General features: G+C 35.0%; 1 protein-coding gene across 1 annotated transcript in view; it reads left to right on the plus strand.

Annotated features, from left to right (window-relative positions):
- Positions 1-19,302, plus strand: part of Rab28 (RAB28, member RAS oncogene family) — a 58,866-nt gene that overhangs the window by 10,888 nt on the left and 28,676 nt on the right. The window contains exons 4-5 of the mRNA XM_048364131.1: positions 1,914-2,095; positions 7,590-7,719. Of these exons, the coding sequence (XP_048220088.1) occupies positions 1,914-2,095; positions 7,590-7,719 (312 nt within the window). The remainder of the gene's footprint in view (positions 1-1,913; positions 2,096-7,589; positions 7,720-19,302) is intronic.

Raw genomic sequence — 19,302 nt, forward strand, 5'->3', positions numbered from 1 at the left:
TATTATTTCTTGAAGGTACATTTTTATATGCTGATGTTTTAGGTTGTGTACACTGTAAATTCTGCTATAAGCCCATACCCTGTATGTTAAGCAACAGTGTGGGACAGTGTTTCTGTGAAATACATCAATAGTTTCATTGTCCCAGCAAATGAAATTCTGGGATGATGAAATGAATTGTTGTAAGTGACTTTACAGAGATTCCTAAATATGTGTAAAATACATAAAAGGATCCTTCCTTTGTATTTTGTTAAACTATACATAATAATTTGTCCAGAAGCTCTGATACATTATTTGGGGAAAATACTACTTTTCTTTTTTTAATTTTTTTTTATTGTCAAACTGATGTACAGAGAGGTTACAGTTTCATACGTTAGGCATTGGATACATTTCTTGTACTGTTTGTTACCTCCTCCCTCATTCCCCCCTCCCCTTTTTCTCTCCCCCCATGAGTTGTTCAATTGGTTTACACCAAACAGTTTTGCAAGTATTGCTTTTGTAGTCGTTTGTCTTTTTATCCTGTGTCTCTCGATTTTGGTATTCCCTTTCACTTTCCTAGTTCTAATACCAGTATATACACTTTCCAATGTACTCAGACAAGATACAGTGATAGTGCAGGTACAACCACAGGAAGGGGATACAAGAGGATCATCAACAATAGAAGCTATGGTTTCACATGGCATGTTCAAAGTAATTACAACAGTGATATGACAGTCATTTCCATAACATGGAGTTCATTTCACTTAGCATCATCTTTTGTTTTTAATAAAGATTATTTATTTATTGCCAGTCCTGAGGCTTGGACTCAGGGCCTGAGCACTGTCCCTGGCTTCTTTTGCTCAAGGCTAGCACTCTAACGTGGGCAACAGCGCCACTTCTGGCTTTTTCTATATATGTGGTGCGGGGGAATTGAACCGAGGGCTTCACGTATAAGAGGCGCGCACTTTTCCACTAGGCCATATTCCCAGCCCACTTAGCATCATCTTATGTGTTCATAAGGGCATAGCTATTGGGCTCTTGTGATCCTCTGTTGTGAAAATATTACTTTTCAAAGCATTCTAATATATAATTTTGTAATTATTTTCTAAAGGAGCTCTGTTTTGCTTCATGAATTGAAGTAGATGCTTTCTGTTGACTGCTTCATGAATATTTTGTATTTTGGTGCACATTTGCATGACAAATATTTGACAAATAATATATATATGATCAATTTAAAATTTTACCTTATTGGTAAATGTGTAGTATGCATTTTTTCTTCTCGATAAGTATTTTGACAAGATATTTTCAGGCGATTTAATGTGCTATGTAGAATGATGTTTAACTTTTACAACAAACTATATGGTATATAGAAAGAATTGCATATGTTTAGGTTATTATGCCAGTAAATGTATTTAAAAAGTATTTCTTAACACATAGAAAGATGTTTCTTTGTAGGATAGAAGTTAATTTTGGCCTAAATAAAAGTGGTTAGTTTCTTTACTTCACCCCTAATTGTATTAAACTATTGAATATTATTGAATACTATTGAATACTGTTGCCTGAAATCAAACTGAATTGACACCTGAAAAGAATTCCTGAGACACTTTGACAAGAACTTGTTGTAAGAATTGAAGTATGTCCCAGTTAAATCCCCAGATTTTAAATTAACTTGAAATTTTCTAGGAGTCTTCAGAAAGATGTTATAGGCTATTTTTCCCAGTGGTTAGAGGCAAACACACAGTACCTAGTGTTTAGTGCCATGTAACTTGTGGCTAACAGAGGCTAATAACAAACCTCAGAGAAGGACTGGATGTTTCATTTTCATAGCTCCTTCCATCCTGGAATCTAAGTGGTTTGCAAACACTGCCCCCACTGAGCATACACTCAATGAAGTGTAGTCATTTGTGAGGTAGAACATAACTGTTATTGTGTGCCAGTGCCCCACACAGATGAGCTGCCATTAATGGCCAACAAAAGTGGGTGCCTGTGGGACAAGTGGGGAGAAAGCACATCTGCAAATCGGATTTCCCGGGACCTTCTGCTGCATTTCACTGTGAATTTATTTGGATATTTGCCAAATTATTGCTATATTTATATCCCTTTTGCATTAGTATCTCCTGTAGGTTGTACTTACATAGCAAGGAGTTATGTTATGACTGTTGTATATACTAGTATTGATTAATTTCTCTATATAACTAAAAACGAATACCTGACTTCTTTTGCAGGTCACAGTGAAAAATATGACCTGCATTTTTGGAAATGAGGGAATCTTACATTTTTGAGGTTAAATAATGTGTGTACTGTGTTTGACATCCGTTAAATCATACAGTGAAATCTACATAATATTTTACCTTTAAAATTGTGAAATGTTGCATCTGGTGTTTTTAGTTCAAAACTGCTCTTTACTGTTACTTTGAGACTAGCAGCCATTTGATACTTTTTTATATGATGATAAGCCAGGCACCAGTGGCTCATGCTTGTAATCCTAGCTCCTTGGGAGGCTGAGATCTAAGGATCGTGGTTGAAGCCTGCCCTGGTGGGAAAGTCTGAGACGCATTTCCAATTAACTACCAGAAAACTGGAAGTGGAACTGTACCTCACAGAGGTAGAGCACTAATCTTGAGCAAAAAAAGCTCAGGGGTAGCACTCATATCCCTGGGTTCAAGCTCCACCACCGACAAAAAAAAAAAAAAAAAGGTAGATGAAACAGATAAAAATTGGTGAGAAAATAACACATTTTATGCAGGTGCTTTTGTATCCTGAATATATTCACCAAACATGAAATCACCTAAGATGCTAGTAAACATTTCAAGCAGCTAATTTTATTTTTCTAAGAGAGAAGACAATAATTTTTACTCTATTTCATTATTTTTTTAATTTTCAAATGACTCAGGTTAAGCTTTGGTACCAGAATAGCCTGGTAAAAAATGCTTTTAGAACAAAATACGTATAACTCATGTTAGAAAAATGTGTATGTTTTCGGTGAGTTACTTTTGACATCTTATTTGGCCTACTTGCTTCATTTTGGTCTCTGTCTTTTTTTGTTTTTCTTTCTTTTTTTCTTAATTTTATTGTCATGGTGGTGTGCAGAGGGGTTACAGTTACACATGTAATGTGGTGAATACATTTCTTGTCAAACTTGTTACCCCTCCCCTCATTTTTCTCCCATCTTCCCTCCTCCCCAACCTCCCCCCGAGTTATACAGTTAATTTCTAACATATTGTCTTGTGAGTATCGCTGCTGCATTGGTTCCCCCTTTATCTTTGTCTGGCCATTTTGATGTTCCCCTTCCTTTCCCCAATTCAGATGAATGTATACACAATACCCAGGATACCAAAGTCAAATATAGTGACAACAGGGGCTAAGACATAGGAAAGAAAAATGAAAGAACAAAGAAATAATTTCACATAGTACATTAAAAAGAAAAACAACAATGAAAAAAAAAGAAACAGATAAAAATACCATATAAAGTAAACTCATGTAATATATACAAGTCTTAATTTATAGAGAGAAGGATGCTAGTATCTTCTTAAAATTGGAGGTGTAGATCATGTGCATTTAATTTGTAAAAGTTAGGAGAAGGATTTTGTAGAAGAATTAAACTTGAAAGTCCTGGTCCTGGGGCTCGAACATTGGGCCTGGGCATTGACACTGAGCTCCTTTTCCTTTGCTTGAAAGGCTTTTTCTGTGTTAATTACCTTGATCCTCAGATCTCAGCCTCCTGAATAGCTAGGATTGCAGTCACGAGCCACCAATGCCCGCTATCTCCTATCCTTTGTATCAGTCCTGAAGGACTCAGAACAACTTGCAACTTGCAAGCAGTTACTATCTCTGTTGCTATTCAACTTTGCAGTGTAGCACAAATGCAGCCGTTGATAATGTTTAAGCAAGTGACTATAATTATTAATAAAAGCTTAATCATAAGTATATATGGACTCAACCCAAAGGCACTGTATCCTAATCTCTTTTTTAGATCAATAGTTTTAAATTTTTATTCCGTATCACTAATGTAGTATTGGAAGATAGGTGATTATGTTCTATTTATGTGTATCTTAGCATATTCAGGTATTACCTCACATGAAGATAAAAGCTTCATGTGTTAATCAGAATGGTTCCAAGCATTTTAAGGTTCAGGCTTATGGGTCTAGGCCCTATTTAACAAGAATAAAATATTTCCCTAAATTACCATGAAAATGTGTTTCCTGATTTCTAAGAATAATAAAGGATCTTTTGCAATTTTATATTATATTAATTTAAAGTCATTATTTAAAAAAGTTAGATAACAGAACATTGTCCAGATAATATAGATGGCTTGTCCAGGACTGGCATCTAAGACTAGAGGTCTTTGCAACAAAAAGTTATGTAGCTGGGGCTGGGGATATAGCCTAGTGGCAAGAGTGCCTGCCTCGGATACATGAGGCCCTAGGTTCGATTCCCCAGCACCACATATACAGAAAATGGCCAGAAGCGGCGCTGTGGCTCAAGTGGCAGAGTGCTAGCCTTGAGCGGGAAGAAGCCAGGGACAGTGCTTAGGCCCTGAGTCCAAGGCCCAGGACTGGCCAAAAAAAAAAAAAAAAAAAGTTATGTAGCGTCACCTATAACAACTGGAGGTGGGGTCAGTAGGTTGAAAGTTAACCTTTCTCAGAGGTCAGTTTTGGAGCTTTAGTCAACAAATTGACATTATGCTTTTACTTCATATAATTCTCGATCAAGCATCATGGATAGATGTCTAAATTGTCAGAGTGAATCAGACAAGTGATTTTGCATAAAAATTATAGAACATTTAAGTTGAAAGCAATCTTAGAGACTATCGAATTCAAAAGATTTTAGAAGCACAAAACTTGAGGCCAAGAAAAACTAGATGACCTAGGGTCATTGTAGTGGTTTTAGATCCAGCTTGTTTTAGCTGGAGAAAATCAGCCGCTAAAAATTTTAGCAATTCAATGATTAAATATATTCATGATTAAAATTTTATATAAACTCTAAAGCTTTTGTTAAAATGAAGATATTATGTGTCTAAAATACACTACTTAGTAATTATTACTATTACTTTCTGTTATCTGATTCTGGACTTATTTACATTTGATGTATATGTATGTTAGAAATGAAGTCTTATGGTGTCTTCCCCAGTTCTATCCTCAGAGATGTCACATTGATAGCTAAATATGAGAATAGTGTACTCATTGTGCTGTGAAAATGGCAAATGGTATTCCCAACACCATTCCCTCTGGGCCTTGAGCCAGTTGATTAGTACTTACCAGCCTGTTAGTGGCAATGACCACTGTGTTTTATGATATTTGTGTGTCTTCTTTTGCTAGGATTGTGAGTCTTTTGAGGTTTAAAACTTATTGTTTTTTTTCTCTTTTGTTTTAATTTACTGTAAAGGTGATAAACATGGGTATTATAGTTATATAAGTAAGGTAATGAGTACATATCTTTTTGAACACTGTTATCCTTGCCTTCATTTTCTACTGTTCCCTTCCCTTCCTCTCCACAAGTTGGAAAGTTCATTTCCAGCATAGTGTCTAGTGAGTATTATTGTTGCATTAGTTCATCCTTTGTCCTGCTGTTTCTGTGATTCCCTTCCTCTTTCACTGATAAGATAAAGTTATATCTGACAAAGAGTACAGAAAACTAAAAAAAAAAAAAAAAAAGAAAGAAAAAGAAAACAGTATATAATAACTTCCTGTTTTCTAGTTCTTGGAGTTCATTTTGGTACACTTCATTATATATGGCCATATGCATCTAGCAATTGGGCTATTGTGGTCCTCTGCTAAGAATATCATAGACATACTCTAGTTGTTACAAATGAGGGAAACCATATAACCTGTGTTTCTTTGGACCTGGCTTGCTTTGCTTAATATAATTTTTTTCCTAACAAGTAGGCTAATGACTGAAAGAGAGACTTCTCTCAAGAGGAAATAACAATGGCCAGTAGACCATGCTGTTCAATATCTCTGGCCATAAAAGAAATGCAAATCAGAGTAACATTGATATTCTACCTCACCCCAGTTAGAATGGCCATTTCCAAGAAATCTAATAATAAAGAGATGCTGGCGGGATGTGGCCAAAAGGGAACACTACTACACTATTGATGAGAGTACAAACTTGTTCAACAACTCTGGAAAGCAGTATGGAGGTTCCTTAAAAGACTAAACATAGAGCTCCCCTATGACCCAGCAATCCCATTCCTGGAAATTTACCCAAATGACCACAAACAAGGCCAAACTAAAGCTACCACCACAACCATGTTCATTGTAGCATTATTTACCATAGCTAAGATACAGAACCAACCCAGATGCCCCTCAGTATCAAGAAAATGTGGTATATATACACAATGGAATTCTGTGCTTCCACAAGCATGCTTCCCTAGCATGTGCAGATCTTTTTACTTAGTCTGTGACTCAAGTTTTGCTTCAATCACTTATCTATCAGTGTAACTTCAGCTGTGACAACTTCTTTTGGAGGGGAGTGGGGCAGTACTGGGGCTTACATTTATGGCCTTGTATAAGAAGTTGCTATGGCCTTAACTGTAAACTCTTTTTCAGTAAGACGGAAATAATGCTAGCCTCTTGTGAATGTTATGAGAATAAATGAAAAGATTCAGATAAGTGTTTGATACACAGTAGGCACAGAAATAGTTGATTATTATTCCAACCTAAGCAGTAGATGTAAATGTCATTATAGTCCAGACTTACACTGTATCTGGAACTCTGTATTGTCTGATCATAAATCGTATGAGAATCAAGAATGTAGTACTATCATGCTTTCTATGTGTATATTTCTCATTCTTTCCCCACAAAAGAATGGGATAAATTAAAAGTAATATAATATATAAGAGTAAGAAAGTAATCCTTTTGTTATATTTGGCTTTGCTCAAACTCTTATTATGGTATCATGTCCAGTTTTACATTGCTCATTTTAAAGAGGATGTCAAAAAACTATATGTAGTGTGTCCTGGGAAGAATCAACAACTATGATTAAAGGATAGAAAATAGCCCCTTTGAGACAAGTTTAAGAAATTGAGTTTGTTTGCTCTGGAAAGCAGACGGTAAAGGAGTTACTTAACTATCTTCAAGAATATGAAGGGTTATTATAAGATGTACAGTCTCAAGTTCTCCAATTCACAGAGCACCAAAGGAGGAAGCTAATGTTTCATTCAAAGAAAATTGTGTGAAACACTGAAATTGACTATCAGAAATGTCATGGAATCTCCATTTCAGAAAGTATTTTAAAAGATTAATAGCAGATGGTTCATTACTGAAAAGTTTAAATGTTTGACCTCAGTTGACTTAAGAGGCAGGATTATAGACCTTGTAGTTTTTCTTTCTCTTATTTATTGTACTTTACTAAGCATAAGTCATTGAGAAACCACTTGCAATTATGATAAAATTTTACCTTTGCTCACACTGCATTTAATTGCTGGATTTGTTGTGAATGTAGATATTCCACATTATCTGCTAGAAACTTAATTTAAATTGAAATTAGTCTGCATATAAAAAGTTTCACTTTCGTATTTTTATGTTGCTTGACCTGCCTGAAGCTCTGCTGAAGAGTATTAGTAGTATGTTTTCAAATAATATTTGACATATTTCATAACTCTTTTGTGACAGGGAATCCTCTTGGTATATGATATCACAAATTATCAAAGCTTTGAGAATTTAGAAGATTGGTATACGGTGGTGAAGAAAGTGAGTGAAGAGTCAGAAACTCATCCACTAGTGGCTTTGGTGGGCAATAAGAGTAAGTCATCATTACTTATTTGTGTAGAGTAAAGGTTATTTGCTGCTGTGGACTGCACATTTGTGTCTCCCCACTCATTCATATGTTGAAGTTTGAGCCCCCAATATGATGGTAATTGGAGGTGGTTGTTTTGGGGAGGTAATTAAATCTTGAGAGTGGAGACCTCTCTCAAGTGGGATTACCTGGTAAGACACACAGAAGAGAGATGTCTTTCCCCAGGAATAGGGTACCATAGACAGCAAATCTACCAGCACCTTGATCTTGGACTTCTCAGTCTCTAGAATGTGAGAAATAATTGTGTTGTTTAGTACAGCAGTCTGTGGCAGTTTCGTATAGCGTTCTGCACTGAAAACTTGTAAGACATTTGCTTCTCCTGTAGATTATATTCCCAAGCAAACAGATTTGATGCTTGTAAACAGCCTTTTTAGGAGTGAGCACATTTAGCAGAAAAGCTTGAGGGATGTGAATAATCTTGTTAAGCACTGTTTTCCCCTCACAAATGATCTCTATTCTTTGAAATTTACAGTACACCATTTTAGTGTACCTTACCTTCTGAGAAACATCTTTTAAACATGTGAATTAAACCCCCATTTCAGGCATTACAGTGTGGTAAAGACCTCCCTTCACTGCCTATGTACTACTCAATAACTGTTTTGCTGCTTACTCTATGGTACTTGCTCTGCTGCTTTTGGCCAGTTCCTGTGAAGGTAAGTTCAGTTCTGCCAGTGTGTATTTTGGCTTCCTGTGGTCTTGAGGAAGCAGTATGGGCTATTAAGAACAGCAACACGGCTGTAGATTTGTGATGTTGTATTGAAACTTCAGGTCTGTCCCACAGTTTTGAGATGTATTTCATTAAATGATCCATTCGAGAGAAGGAAGCAGTGTCCGCATGGAATTCTGTATCCATTGTTCCATGCTCCTATCTCTTATAAGCTTTGGTTTGTTCTAAAATGCAGATAAATTTTTCTTTGAGAATTGTATTTGAGGGATGAACAGTCTTTGGTAAAAATGATGGGTAATTAATTTTTGAGGTCTATTTCTTGAGCTATTGTAGAGAGCATATAAAAACCATAAAAGTGAATTGTGTACTAGAATGCTGTTTCATTCATAATTATGCAGTGCAGTGATCTGGAGGAGACATTAATAAAGATGTTCAGTATATGGAGATATTATAATATGACTTGACAGTCTTAATGGTGTTAGAAGTCACAAAGAGAAACTAAATTTAAATTTTACCATGGATGTCAATACGTGTGCATGTATGTATGTATGTGTGTATGCATGCATGTATATTGGTGGAACTTAAGCCCTGGGCGCTGTCTCTGAGCTTTTCTGCTCAAGACTAGTACCCTACCACTTTGAGCTACAACTTCACTTCCGGTTTTCTGGTGGTTAATTGGAGATAAGAGTGTCACAGATTTTCCTTCCTGGGCTGGCTTCAAACCTTGATCCACAGATCTCAGCCTCCTTTGTATCTAGGATTACAGGCAGGAGCCATCGGTGCTCGGCTCCATGGAGGATTTACATCAGGAGTTTTTTTTTGTGTTTTTTTTTCTGACTACAAGGCTTGTTAAATCTGTATCCACGTATACTGCCAAGAGAATTATCTTCTCCAAAGGTGTTGAAAACATAGTTCATTTTTCTCTATAATGTTTGGGAAAGTGTTTCCTGAAGAGAAAAGCAGGATTTATGCAATATGTGATTTTTACACACCTAGGTGAGCATTAGTAATTCTAAGCCTCAATTTAAACCCACAGCAAAACAGGTGTGAATGCTATTTTTCTGGGGAATAAGAAATAATAACATCATTATATTCTCTAGAGAACAGTATTGTATATCATGAAATGGTATTATGTGGGTAGAAATTGTATTGTTTGTTTTATACTTTTACTAAATTTTCCCCATGTGTTCTGTAAATAATTCTCTTTTAGTGAAGCAGCTGCTTTTTAGTTCACTGAAATCTTTCTGCTTTTGCATGCATCTTTGCATTTTAGGAGATAACTTCTTAATTGTCATAATATGAAAGCACTGATTTATGGTAAAATTTCTTGGAGGGTTCTCATCACCTTAAGATGAATTATTGAGATAGGGCAGGAATTGAGATTTAATTTTATTTTTTCAAAATATAGTCTAACCACCATCTGAGAAAATAGTATAGTGGTACATAATTGTATACCTTATGTTATATATTTATGTTGTTTAGTTATGTATCTACCACTGCTTATCATCAGAGCCTGCATATTAGACAATATCCAGCTGCTGGAATGGTGGTGACATACCTAGGTCTCAAAAACATACTTAAGTTATTTAATAACAAACATACAAGTTATCTGAATTTTTGCAGAAAATTAATAGTGCTGTGTTTGATATTTTGGATGAAAGTCATGTTGAATCACTTTTGACTTAGCTATTTGATAAGATATTATATAACAGTAAGCAGTTACATAGTGTTATATATGGAAAATGAAGAAATTATAGATGAACAAATTTTCGTGGATGTTATTTACTGCATAATCTGTCTGTGGCCCAATTTCATGTGATCATGTAATGAAAGATCCTTCTTCAGTTAAGCCTATTAAGGCTCTGAGTCTCCTGAGTACTTTAGAACTTTGGTTTCCAAACTGGTGTTAACAATAGTATAGTACTATACATTCTTTTTTTTTTTTTTTTTTTTTAGGGATGATATAATTATTGAAAAGCAATAGCATTCTCAAAGATTTCAAATCGGCAAAGCAAGAGATGTACAATAGTAGGACACCAGGATTATTATCCAACTTTATTATTTAAATGTGGCCATCTTGTTTAAATGTGGTTTTAAGTTCATCATTGAGTTTTATTCTTTTCCACTTAAGGTAGAAGGCATATGTTGAAAGAAGTGTATGTATTCTGAAAACATTAATAGTAGTACTTCAGGTTTTAGTAGGAACATCTGTGTGTGAATTTGTTACATATTTATAATTGGTAAGTTAGTTATAAGGTCACTTGCTTTTTATTAGAAATACTTAAATTCAGAAATTTGGGCTGCTAATAGTGGACAGCTGGATACAAAGATGAATTGTAGATTATGTTTAAATGTACAGAATAGCTGGAGTAAATTATTGAAGTAGCCAGTAGATGAAGATACTTGCTTTAATAGAATGGACACAATGTTTGATAATTAGAACATTCATTATTTCAATATATAATGCTTACATGTGTTCAACAATTGAAACTGTTTTAGCCTATATTCTGTTCTGAAAATCTATTGCATACTACTTAGTGATATTTCTTTGTACAACTTAAGGTATTAAACGAAGTCTTGAATAGTGGTTAAGGTCATGGACTGTAGATTAAGAGACACTTCATTCATAACCTAGTATTTTCACTTCACAGAAATGTGTTGTTTTAGCAATACTGGAGCTTGCACTTAGAACCTTAAGCATGTTAGGCAAGTGCTCTACTGCTGAACCATGCCTCTACCCTTTTTTGTACTTATTTTCGAGAAGGAGTCTTGCTCTTGTCTGCATGCACACGTACTATAATGTGTCTGTTAAGGTTTCTGTTACAGCTGAGATGACAGGTACAGACAACCACAGTAAACTTACTCTATTGGGATAGAGTCTCTTGAACTTTCTGTCCAGGTTGGTCTAGAACCATTATCTTCCCTATCTCGACCTCCATGCCCAGCTATTGATTGGAAAGGGGTCTCTTGAACAAAGGTATAAGGACTGTATTAGATGGTCTTCAACTGAATTCTAAACCAACTGCTCTACTGAATTCTACCCTGGTGAATAGTATCCATAGGAATTTTCTTAGGTTGATGTCATAGTTACATTAATGCTGGATCATGTTTGAAATGAGATAGCTTAGATTTCGTGTCAGATTGCAATTAAACAAATAGAAAAGATTTAGGAAGTTTACTCTTTCTCCTAGTCTGTATCCTTTCTATGTTGGAAATGGCCACTTTCTATATTTACAGAGTTTTAAGAATTTTTATGTTTAATTAAAATGTTTTGATCCACAGTTGAGGATAGTTTTATTATTTAGTTTTTCTAAGAAAAAATAAGAAATGTTAAATTTTTAAGATAAATATTAAATTCACTCTGTTTTATAACCATGTGATATTTTAATTTATCATTTTGTTGTTAGTTCTATCTTTAATCTGTTATGCTTTTCTACTATCTGATCCATCAGCCAGTTTTTTCTCTGACTCGCTAACATTCTCAGTTGGATAGATTATAAACAGAATTAACAGGGGTTGCATAGGAGCTGCCCTAGTCCTGATTTATAGCTTCTTAGTTAGTGGAGGGGTGGTGGTTATCAGTAACTTGCATTGGGGGTAGGAATTATCATGCTCCACTATAGAGTGGATGGATGAATGATTTCTACTCTTAAAGATATTAACCAGATCCTTTCCCAAATAAAGACTAATAACTCAGATTTGTAAACAATCTTCATGACAGATGAGGGTATAGAGAAGAGTGCATCAGCACTAATTAACCACGTTGAGTGTATATTCTTCCTAGCACTGATTGATTGTTCTTGGAGTACTATCTCTGCCCAGGAAGTGATGTTTTACATTGGGAAGTTTAAAGGTTACATTTTAATGTACCCTGTAAGTTGTGTTCCCTAAACTCTGTGGAAATCTTCTAGTAAAACAAGTAAATTTCAGGTTGAAAATTTTACTGATGCCCTCAATAAAATTATCACAAGGCTTTTAAAGGACCAGTTTTTTTTTTTCTTTCTGGGAATAGAACAGTACAAGAAGTAGTTATATATCAAAATTGAAAACAAATTTGCATAACAATATATGCCTATGCTAGAGTCTGAATCTTCAACAATTTTTATTTTATCTAGAGAGTAGAAATGTAAAACAGTTAAGTAGGTATCATTTGATTGTTATTGAAAGATTTATCAGCTCCTATGAAATGTATCACATATAAGATGATTAGGGTTTTTTGTTTTTTTTCTGCCAGTCCTGGGCCTTGAACTCAGGGCCTGAGCACTGTCCCTGGCTTCTTTTTGCTCAAGGCTAGCACTCTACCTCTTGAGCCACAGCACCAGTTCTGACTTTTTCTGTTTATGTGGCGATGAGGAATCGAACCCAGGCCTTCATTTATACGAGGCGAGCACTCTACCACTAGGCCACGTTCCCAGACCTTATAAGATGATTAAAAAAGTAATTGTTAGCCACTTACTCAAGTGGGTTTTAATTTCTAAAACATGAACAATTGTTTGAGGATTTGGAAAGTTTATTCTCTTTATACATTATAAATCAAAGCATTTTTCTCTTTTCCTCATTTCTTAGAATATTTTTCTTCTTTGCTTATTGTCTGTAGTAATCCCAAAGTATCAGACTCCAATGTTTTATTTTTTTCCCATATGAATCTCATATTTCTGTCACTATTGCTGCTGCCTTCCTTTCTTCCTTTTCACCTGTAACTTTTCAAATAGAGCACAATTATATTCCCACTGGAATGAGAAAGATTCACACACACAAAGTGTTCTCTAACATTAAGACAATGAAAGTTTGGGAGACCTTAAGTATTTCAAATATTGCAGTTAGGGAAAGTGTGAGAGATGCCATCTAAGCACAGATGTAAAGGGAGAGGAAAAGGGGAAGAAGCAGAGAAGAAAGGGTGAGAAAAAGAGAAAGGTGGGGTGGGGGAGAGAAGGGTGACTTGAATAGCTGTTGAAATTACTGATAAAGGAGGGAAGGATCTAGGAAGAGGATGGATTAAGAAAGGTTTTTGTATCATATTCAAGGGCTTTGGCTTTTACATTGAGTGAGGTGGAAAGCCCCTGAGGGTGCTGAGCAAAGTGTATTTGAAAAGGCTCAGCATAGCTCTCATTCTGAGGCTGTGTTGTGATGGGCAAGAGTGGAAGCAGGAGGACCTGCCTCCTCCAGGTGAGACACAATGGAGGCATGGACCAAGGTGAAAGCAACGAAAGTAGTAAGCCTTTGTACATTTTAATTTTGTGATAGATTGGTTGAGGAAACCAAGAAGAGCCCATATTATCATCGTGAAAGGCTGAAGTTCAGTTTACTGAGATGAAGAAGAATGTGGGAGGAAGAAATTTAGGATCAAAAGTTTAGTTTTTGACATACTAAGCTTGCTGTGCTTCTTGTCTAAATTTTTATTTATTTTTATTTACTTGTCAGGATGATGTACAGAGGGGTTACGGTTACATATGTAAGGTAGTGAGTACATTTTTTTGTTACCCCCTCTCGTTTTCCCCTACTTTTGCTGCCCCCCAATCCTCCCTCCCTCAGGTTGTACAGTTAATTTCCATCACAAGATCTTGTGAGTATTGCTGTTTGATTAGTTCACCCTTTGTCCTTTTTCTCACCATTTTGTTGTTTCCTCTTCCCTTCCCTAACTCAGATATATGTATGTACAACACCCAGGGTACCAAAATCAAATACAGTGGCAACAGGAGATAAACCATAGGAAAGAAAATCGAAAGAAAAAAGAAATAACTTCACATAGCACATTAAAAACAACAACAACAGGGCTGGGGATATAGCCTAGTGGTAAGAGTGCCTGCCTCGGATACACGAGGCCCTAGGTTCGATTCCCCAGCACCACATATACAGAAAACGGCCAGAAGTGGCGCTGTGGCTCAAGTGGCAGAGTGCTAGCCTTGAGCGGGAAGAAGCCAGGGACAGTGCTCAGGCCCTGAGCCCAAGGCCCAGGACTGGCCAAAAAAAAAAACAACAACAACAACAAAGAAAAACCTCTTGTTTCCATATCTTGGAGTTCGTTTGTCTGTGTTTCTTAAATAGACATCTGGTAGGCAGATTGGCTATGATAATCTGGAAGTTAGGGCAAGATGTCAACAGAATGTGAATGACAGTTAAAGCCAAGAGCCTATATGAATTTTACCAAAGGAAAGTATATAAAAAAATAAAAGGATTTAAGGATTGGATTACACTCATATTTTTAGTTTGAGGATTTGAAAAGACTGAAAGAAAAATGGAAAATTGGCCCATGGAGGTGGGAGGGAAAGTGTGAAAGATTACAGTACGTGGGAAGCCAAACACATAAGTATCTTAAGGAGAAGAGAGTAATCAGTAGATAAAGACTGAAAACTGTTATTAGATTCAGCCTTGTAGAAGTAATTAATGATGACCTGGGCAAGGAGATTATTTGGTGTGGTGAGGGTGAAAGATAAGAAAAAATCAGTTCAAGAGAGACAAAGGAAATAGACAGCAGGCACTGAAGGAATGCAACATACATAAGTAATGCTGTTGTAAAGGAGGAGCAGCTACAAGGAATGAGGTTCAGGGTTTTTTTAGTTTGCTTTTTAACCTTAGAAGAGGTCATGGCGTACCTTAGAAAAGTGTTTTTTTTTTTTTTTCCTTTTAGAACATAGATTTGAGCCATCCCCTTCCCCCTTCTGCAATTTGTTGGAGTGATTCTGATTAAGGTAGAACATGAAAAGTCTGCAAGAATTTTCCCATTTTCTAAAGTATTAATTAATTAATATTGTTTTACTTATTTATTGTCAAAGTGATGGACAGAAGGGTTATAGTTTCATACATAAGGCAGTGAGTACATTTCTTATCAAACTTGTTACCTCCTCCCTCAGAAACCATCTGGGAGAGACTCCTAGGTAGATTCTCATTAGTTCTAAATATTTTGAAACTTTAAAAAAAATGTTAAAAAAAACTCTAAGAAGGACACTGGAGGATTCTATTGTTGACATTATGTTTAAAGTTCTAGGTGAATTTCCTTTGGCGTACGCTTATGTGATTACTGTATATGATTTTGGTACACTGGGTATTATATATATGCCTATCTGATCTAGGGAAGGGAAAAACAAACAAGGGTGTAAGATATCACAAGAAATGTACTCACTGCCTTATTATGTAACTGTACCCCTTTTGCATAACACCTTGTCAACAAAATTTAATTAATAAAAAAAGAAAAGGGAAATATCACACAGCATTCTGACAAAATTATTCAATGATAAAGTATTATAGTAGAAAAACCGTACAGTATACAATGAAAGAATTAGGATGATGAATAGAGAAAAGGAAATAGCTAATAAAAATGCACAGTTCCATAAATAATTTTCTACTTTGTTACTAATGTGAAAAAAAACAAAGAAACAAACAAAAAAAACCAACCCAATGTCATTATTCTGGAAGGATCAAATCATGATCATTGCTCATGGTAGACAGTTTTCAGTAAGCTAAACCTCTAGCCCTGACTTTTTTTTTAATCTGTGAAAAATGTCAGTCCAGTTTTGAGAGGGATTCCATTGAATCTGTAGATGGTGTTGAATGATATTGATACTTAGACATTTAACAGTATGACTGTTTCATTAGTGTTTTTTAAAAATAATTTCAACACACCAGTCCTTTAACTCCTTGGTTAAATTTATTCCTGAGAACTTTATTTACTTAACATTTTATTAAGGTTTTTATTAGCATGTGTTAATAGTACAAAAGGGATTTCATGATGACACTCCCACAAATGTATAAAGCAATGCACCCTGATTAAACTAACCCCCCTCTATCATTATCCCACATCTCTCTCCCATTTCTGAGAACAATCTCAACAGGTTTCATTGTTTTATTTTCATATATGCATATACTGACCATATTCATCCTCATTCGGATTCCCTATCTTTACCCTCAGTTAGGTTTTAGTTTTTGTCATTCATTTTTTAGTGTACATGAATTGTATCATTAGGTTTTATCATGGTATTTCACACATGTGTATATTACATTTTAATCATAATACCCTCTATAGTTCTTTCAGTCCCTATCTCTGTAGCCCTCTATTCAACACTTTTCAATGAGATTCCTTATGCCATCTTGAGACATAGACAATATATAGTCCCTATTCACCCTCCGTTAGTCTCATTCTTTATCACTCCTTCCCATGTTATCCTTAGCCTCATAGTTCTATGTCTATACATACATACATACACATATGTCTACATATGCACATAGATGTCTTTAAGTATATTTCTTTTAGATATAAATTCCACAGATGAGCAAAACATGTGGCATTTGCTTTTTGAGCTTGGCTTATCTCACTCAGTATGATGCTCTTTAGTTCCATCCATGTTCTTGCTAATGGTACATCATTTTTCTTTATTACTATATAATATCTATGGTACATATATGTACTATGTTTTTTATCCATTTATCAGTTATTGGGTACTTCTATATTCAAATTTGGCTAATGTGAATAATAAGCATGTTCTAATAAACATGACTATGGTAGTGTGAGTCAAATAGTAATTTGGACTCTTCAGATATGCCAAAGATTTGTATGGTGATATCATAAGAAAGACTTATTTTTAGTTTTTTGAGGAGCTTCTAGGTTGGTTTGCCTACTGGTTGTAGTAGTTTACATTCTGCCAGTAATGTTTAGGGTTCCTTTTCTCCAAAATCCTCTCCAGTGTTTGCTTCTTGTTTTTTCTTGATGATTGCCAGTGTGACTGCAGGGAAATGTAGTGTAGCTTTGATTTACATTTCTTTTATGACTAAGGATGTTGAACATTTATTCATGTATTTATTATCCATTTGTATTTCTTCTGAGAACTATCTTTTCAGTTTATTTGTCTCTTTATTAGGTTATTTGTTCTTTAATTGTTTAGTGTTTTGAGCTATTGTAGTTTTGGATATTATTTTTTTATATGCAGAAGCTCTTTAACTTGATGTAGTCTTATTTGATAACACTTAATCTTATTTTCTGGACAGTTGGAGCCCTATTCAGAAAATAATTAGCCTATATGTATATCTTGCAGAGTTTACCCATGTTTTCCTGTGGTAGTTTGAAGGTTTCAGGTCTTTTATTAAGATCGTTGAAGTTGACTTTTATACAGGTAGGGATCTAGTTTCCATCTTCTGCATGTATATAACCAATTTTTCTGGCACCATTTGTTGAGCAGGCTTTTTCTCCACTGTATATTTTTGGCTTTGCTATAGGTCAGATGACTGTAATGGTGTGGTTTTATTTTTGAGCAATCTATTGTGTTCCATTGACCTTTGTATGTGTTTTTGTGCCTGTACTATGCTGCTTTTGTTCCTGTGACTCTGTAATGTATTTTGAGTTTCAATATTGTGGTATCTCCCACATGTCTCTTTTTGCTCAGAATTACTTCTGATGTGTATGTTTTCCTAGTGTGGATTTTTCTGGGAATTGCATTGTGTCTCTTTTTATGATGAAACAAAAAGTTTTTGCCCATCTAAAGGTATTACCAAAAAATGAAGAAAATCTGTTAGTAAAAAGAGAAAATATTTATGTTATACATATCCTGTATTTGATATTTTATAGGGAATATTTAAAATTCAAAAATAAAAGGACATGCCAATTGAATAATGAGCAATATGCTTGAATATGTATTTTACCAAAGAAGTTACACAGTCAGAATTTAATAAAAGATATACGACTACATTGTTAAGAAAATACGAACTGCAATTATAATGTGATAGTACTTCATATCCACTAAAGGTAGAAGAATGGAATAACATACAGTTCTTATCAAGATGGGAAAAATTTCAACTGGTAGTCATTACTAGCAATATGCCATTACTGATAAAAATGGTATAGCTGCTATGGAAAACAGTTCCCTCAAAAACTCAACTGCGAGTTGCCACATGAAGTAACAGTTCTATTCCTAGGCATCTTCTCATGAGAAATGGAAATCTCTTCACATATAAATGTATACAGAAATGTTAAAGCAACATTATTCTCAATAGCCAAAGAGTATGTCTGACTACTGACAAGTGGATAAACAAACTGTGGTAAGGTACGTCCATCCATACAATAGAATGTCATTTGGCCGTAAAAATAAATGAAGCACAAATACATGCTTCAAACATGGATCCTTCAAAATGCTATTGTAAATGAAAGCCACAAACAGAAATATCCATAACAGGTAAATCTATAATAAAAGTAGGTTAGGAATTAGGAAGAGAAGTGAAAGGTAAGTAATTGAATGGCTATAAGGTTTGATTTTGGTGTAATGAAAAATGTTAGAGTTAGCGGTAGCAGGTACACAATTCAATCAGTACACTAAAAGCTGTACACTTTAAAATGTTACATTTTATAATATATGAATTACAGTTCACTAAAGAAAAAGATCTTATTAGTACAACATCTTAAACCTAGGAAAATATATTGTTAGCAGTAAAATAGCATCATGCAGTGCTTTGATTCATACATTATTAATTTGAGTTTATGACTATGCAACTTTATATCACGAGCATTAAACTGCTCTTTTTCTAATATAGCACCATGATAAATAATGTCCTGGAATACAATTGTATATGTATTTATTTACAGTTTCTAGAGAATTAGCATGTCTTCTCATTTCTTCCTCCCCCTCCCCTTCCCCGGACTCTGGACTAGGGTTCGAACTCAGTGCTTTGCACTTGATTGGCAGGTTCTGTCACTTGAGCCCCTCTTCCAGCCCTTTTTGCCTTATATTTTTTAAAATTTAAAATTTTTATATTTTGTGCTGGTAATGGGGCTTGAACTCAGGTCTTAGGTGCTGCCCTTTAGCTTTAATTTTTTAAAAATCATCTTTAGTTGTACAAAGGAGGTGTCATGTAAGAAAGCAATTTCTGAATACAATGTA

Source organism: Perognathus longimembris, chromosome 16 (assembly GCF_023159225.1).
Source record: "Perognathus longimembris pacificus isolate PPM17 chromosome 16, ASM2315922v1, whole genome shotgun sequence".
Taxonomy (NCBI): domain Eukaryota; kingdom Metazoa; phylum Chordata; class Mammalia; order Rodentia; family Heteromyidae; genus Perognathus; species Perognathus longimembris.